Genomic DNA, 4,946 nt, shown 5'->3' with positions numbered 1-4,946 from the left:
AACCATTCTATCTATTTGTAAAATTAATCTCCAAATTATGTCATGCAATGGGAAGCGTCGGTGTGTGATTTTTCTTCATCTTTTTTGGAGGGTGGGGGATGCAAATTTTATACATGTAGTTAATAATTCAGTTTCTTAGCGGATTATCAAAAAGCGTAAATTGCTCCAACCCAGGTTATACGAGTTCATTCCTTATAATTTAATTTTCTGTAACTTACTGTACAAATTGAGAGCGTTTACTTTTAAAAATGATATTATCTGTTCAAAATTCCAAGGTACCGTCATACGGATTAGTACGTTTTGACGTTGTTGCATTGTGACGTGTCTTATGACATGCAAACCAGGATATACAAATTTAACTAAATTTTCTCTATCCAAACAAATGCTGCGTTACAACCAGAATTAAATTATAATTACATGTAATTAATTTCTTAGAGAATTAAAAAATATATAAATACAATTAAAATCAACATGGATATATAGTTCACAAGATGCCTTAAATGAACTATGCTAAAACTGAAATTTCGTTTATTAACTGAAACAACTTCAAACTTACAAAAATAAAAAGAACCTGTTTGAAATAAGACAATTCGTTCATTTGAAATATAGCAAAGAAGTGGTCTTGAAAAAATATTTTGTACGTCGATCAAATAGGGCCTTACTTGTCTGAACCTCTCAGACAAAAAAGAAAATTAGAATTCATGTCATTTTTTTTTATTTACAAAATTGTCTTATTATTAATGCAAAATACAATACAAAAACGTAAAAATACCGTCATGTACATGTTTGAGTTTTAACGAGATAAAAATGGAATCTTGCAATTGATTCGACAAAAGTGGTTAACTTTTGACACGTGACGTGCAAAATATTTCTAGCAAACAGTATAAAATGGCGTCACAATTATTCCAAAATATTCTTGCGGCCGCACGGAATCAAACAACGGTAAGTTGATTTTAGCTTTTTAAAACGTGTACTTACTAGCGTGTCTGGTTACTTAAAAATATGTCTAAAAAGACACAATATCTTAGAAAAACAAATGTTGGTGTCATATTCGTATTTTAGCTTTTATGAAAGTACTAAAAGTAAATCACTATTAGCAGTACATTTGTATAATTAAAATGATTCAAGTAATTGACTAGCTATGAATACTCATTGGTGGCAAGTTAACAAGCAACGCAAGTGTTACTTTAGACAATATTGTTTGCAAGGATGATATGAAAGGGAGCCCCCATCGATAGATTAACAGATAGTATTTTGGAATTTTTTTTTCATTTAGCATTGACTTAAGGTTCTCCGATCCTCAGCCTCAATTTTTTGTTTTCAACATAAAAATATTATTTATCCTTCAAAATGTATAAATGATATATAAAAAAAGAATTTTTTCGATGGTATCCATGCATTTTACGAATTCATTGCAACTTTCGCCACAATAATTATAATGGAGCCACGATGAATATAATGGAATGCATAGCAGATACAAGTTAATATCAAAATAGAAAAAAGGTTAATCCGGTACAACTGTGGCTCTTACCCCTTTATCTTTAGGTAGTGGGCCTCCACTGATCATGAGCCAGTATGCCAAGCAGTTCGTGGAATGGTTTGTGTAATATGTACACTTTGAGGCGAATACAATTTGTTTATAAAAAAGGCAAATTTATGGTACACATGATAAAAAACCCGGGATAATTTAGATTTATCGAACATTACTGAGGATAGGAGATCGTTAAATATTTATATGTGTCCGTGTAAAGCTCGAGTTAAAAAAAACAATAAAAAAAACAATAACATGAACGATATAATAAGGTATGATGTTTGCATCAAACACTGTATACCTTTAGCTCTATCCCGCATTTAAAAGTCTTCAAAATACACGAGTGCAATAAAGTGTAATTCTTTCACGCTCGTCAATGTTTTTTTTTCGAACTCTATAAATATAGCAAAGAATAAAAATGTAACTCAATGCACTCATAAGGACTTTGTTGTTACAAAAAAGCAAAATTTCAGTTGACTTCCCCCGTTATAAACTGATGTTGCTTACCTTTGTGTAAATGCGATTAACCTTTCATAATGTTACAATTCTGCACAATGTGCATCACGTGACAACAATCTTGGAAAGCGTATTTGATGTTACTATAAGCCATTTATCTTTATTAATGCAAAACATAAATTTACAAATTGTATTTTCAACGGATGTTATTCACCTTAGCTGGTAAGAATTCGGGCGATTAACACTGTCACTTGATGCTCTGGATGAGTCTTGTCCGATCTGATTAAATTCTTAAGTTACGTATCCTCTTTTGTACTACATTGTAGGACCCGCCCATTTGATTCATTTCATTTTATGGTAAGGACAGGAATACAAGCAAAACAACCTCCACTGATAATGAGTCTACGAAAGTTTCGATCAGGCGCCAATTATTTACACTATTATTTACAGATGTGTCAATTTTGCATTCTCATCTGACAAATATCAAAATTCGAAGTAGACGTATAAAAGGGGCTAAGGCCATGTGTTTAGGAAAATTATCATTCTTATAAAAAGGCTTGAGTCGGGTATGGTTGCAAAGAGCTGATGCTTGTCTTTCTTGGTGATACAAGCAGCCGGACTTTAGAAAAGTAGATATATTTGTATACAGTCCAAACATATTTTTATAAAAGTAGAATATTTTTTAATAATAGTAACCATACGCTTAATGAGCGGTCAAACGAATAGATTATTAATGAAAATAATTAATAAATTGTTGTGACGATGGTTTAGCAATTAACTATGATGTTTTGATATCTTCAGCGGCATAGTTCGGTAAATAAATCCTGGATATATATTAAACTTCTTTTGTTGTCACTATTTATTAGCGGGATCTTAAATCAAAACTTGGTCAGTGCACCCGGTAATAACAAATATGATATTGGACCCTTCCAACACCAATCTTTTTTCATATTTGATGTTTTATAACTGAACACTTTAAAGGTTTTTAACTTTCAGAAATGGCTTTGTTAAGAATTTATACTAAAAAATATATTTATTTGATTTTCATGCTTCAGATTTCCAAAAAAGCTGAAATGAATAAATTGGTGATTTTCTGTGCCTTAGTCGGGTTCTGCATTGCTGGCGAATATTCCACACATACGGATGGTTACGGAGTTGGTGGACATAGCGGATACGGTAATGTTGGACACGGATATGGACAAGTAGGAGGGGGCGTCCTAGGAGGTGGTGGCGGAGGGTTGATAGGAGGTGGACCTGTAGGTGGTGTCGGAGGACCTGGGGGTGTTGGAGGGGTCATTGGAGGAGGCACAGGAGGAATTTTTCACGCAGCAGGTAGTTAGACTTGAATTCTAATACATGTATATTGGTATATGATTTCAAATGACAATAATCTCAGAGTCTTATCTTTGTTCGTTCCAGTCCAGTATATATAATGAATGATAATCATTTTTAAAGGCTTTCCAAAGTATGGAACATGTCCATTTGGATTCAATCCTCTCGAACTCGGTCCATATTGTTCAAACGACGAACACTGTCACGGAGTACAGAAATGTTGTTATGTTCCTGGCAATGGTCAAAGATGCCAAATTCCAAGAGAATACCAGAAACCAGGTTCTTGCAACACAAACTATGAATTAAGTGGGTGGGTGCGCAGAGCATGTAACGATGATACCACATGTCGCTATGGCAAATGTTGTAGACGAGCTTCAAGTGGTCAAGTTGACACATGCACGTACCAATTCCATGGTCCTATCCCAGGCGGTCCTGGAATCCCAGGTGGTCCCGGAATCCCAGGTGTTCCGGGTCCTATTTATCCTATCCCGCATCAACCTGGTCACGGAGGTCACGGAGGCCACGGATATGGACAAACATATTCCAAACACTCGAAAGTCTACTAAACCATATTAATCTGAAATATTTCTCTTTGTTTTGACAAATAAAATCGTTATTCTGCATCTTGAAACTGCATTGTTGAAATTTTTTTTAGTTAAGGAGTTTTGATAAAAGATCTAAAAGAACAAGTTACATGGTCACGGTTTGTCTTCAAAGTCTCACTTTTCATTTTTCATATTTAATCTTAAACGTCGAAAATACGCGGTTGAAAGATAGGGATACAGTTGTTGTTGTTTTTTTTCAAACAGAAGGGAAAACTAGCTTTCCATATTCAAATAATAAAAACAAAAATACATATCAAAGTCTGTATCACATCTAACATCAACCCTCGACCAATATCAATTCTCTGATCTTTGGACCCCGGACTGGTGTTGGGTATCAGGTTGATAAGGGATGTAATACAGATTTTGATACGTATTTTTCTCTATTTATCACACGACTTTAGAGTTTATTACACACAGGTAGGCAAATTTTCGGTTTACATTGAACAGGGCGGAAACGGGTATATTTCTATACATTTGTACGCATACAATATATAAAGTTAACCATATCGCCCACTTTCTAAAGTTAGATAGACGTTAATTGATGATAAAAAAGAATACTTCAATGGAAACAGCGAACTTTTTTCACAATCTTTTTTATCTTAAAAATGCAATAGAAGTAATCATTAAACAAACTCCGGTATCGCACTGGTAATTGTTTTAACTATATAGCACTATAGAGGGAAACAAATCTTAAAAATCAGTTTGTATTTCTCATAAAAATTATATTCGGAGGAAATGTTATTTGTTACCTATCTCGTTAGGTAACACCATTAAACGGGCAAGCGATACGACATTTTCTCAAAATATCTAGCTCCAAATAGGTCTACCATAAAAACCACGTGTTTTCTGTTTCAATGTAAACAGACTGTACACTCCCCAGGAAGCTGCTGCACGTGTCCTCAAAGAAGTATTCCCTGTGAAAAAAGATCATCATCTAACAAACTACTTCAAATGTCATTCTCAGTGGTACAAGAAAAATTAAAACTGAGTAAAGAAAAATGTAAAAATGCGGTCAAGGAGAA

The 4,946-nt window shown here is 33.9% G+C and overlaps 1 protein-coding gene across 1 annotated transcript; it reads left to right on the top strand.

The window, feature by feature from the left end:
- The first annotated feature begins 849 nt into the window (after nt 1–849).
- Nucleotides 850–3,950, top strand: LOC105326757 (uncharacterized). The gene is made up of 3 exons (XM_011426937.4): nt 850–942; nt 3,043–3,319; nt 3,443–3,950. The coding sequence occupies exons 1-3, from the start codon at nt 889–891 to the stop codon at nt 3,883–3,885; spliced, it is 774 nt and encodes a 257-aa protein (XP_011425239.3). The 5' UTR covers nt 850–888; the 3' UTR covers nt 3,886–3,950.
- The last annotated feature ends 996 nt before the right edge of the window (nt 3,951–4,946 follow it).

The sequence above is a fragment of the Magallana gigas genome, chromosome 4 (assembly GCF_963853765.1).
Source record: "Magallana gigas chromosome 4, xbMagGiga1.1, whole genome shotgun sequence".
NCBI lineage: Eukaryota > Metazoa > Mollusca > Bivalvia > Ostreida > Ostreidae > Magallana > Magallana gigas.
The sequence above is the reverse complement of the archived record's forward strand: the minus strand, read 5'-3'. Positions and strand labels throughout refer to the sequence as shown.